A 460-nucleotide genomic window follows, 5' to 3' on the forward strand; every position below is an offset into this window, starting at 1 on the left:
TTTGTTCTCACATTATACATTCCAAAATTTAAATTAAAATTCTAAATAATATTAATTTTATATTGTCATAATTTAACAAATAATGCTACTTACCATAAGTACACCATACGACCACCAATCAGCACTTTGGGAATGGCCTCTCCTATTTACTACTTCAGGAGCCATGTACTCCACTGTACCACAAAATGAGTAAGCCTTCTTTTCCTGATCTACAGATTCCTTGCTGAGTCCAAAATCTATGATAACAATGTGACAGAAAAATATATCTGAAGATATTCAGAAAATAGAAACTACCAAATGAAACAAAATTATGTGTTAGACCTTAAAACAATTCATGGATGGGTTATAATTACTCTTAAGGAAACTCCTGTGAGACAAATAATGGAAAACAGCTTGTATTTCCTAATGATGCTATTTTTAAAACAGCATTTAAAAATTGCTTAGTTAAATTTAAACCTCA

General features: G+C 30.0%; 1 protein-coding gene across 1 annotated transcript in view; it reads right to left on the minus strand.

Annotated features, from left to right (window-relative positions):
• Positions 1 to 236, minus strand: part of LOC144228152 (ribosomal protein S6 kinase alpha-6) — a gene marked incomplete at its 5' end in the record, with an annotated part of 59,484 nt that extends 59,248 nt beyond the window's left edge. The window contains one exon of the mRNA XM_077759965.1: positions 94 to 236. Coding sequence (XP_077616091.1) covers positions 94 to 236 — 143 coding nt within the window. The remainder of the gene's footprint in view (positions 1 to 93) is intronic.
• Between the last annotated feature and the right edge of the window lie 224 nt (positions 237 to 460).

This window comes from Crocuta crocuta, unplaced genomic scaffold, assembly GCF_008692635.1.
Source record: "Crocuta crocuta isolate KB4526 unplaced genomic scaffold, BGI_CrCroc_1.0 scaffold421, whole genome shotgun sequence".
NCBI lineage: Eukaryota > Metazoa > Chordata > Mammalia > Carnivora > Hyaenidae > Crocuta > Crocuta crocuta.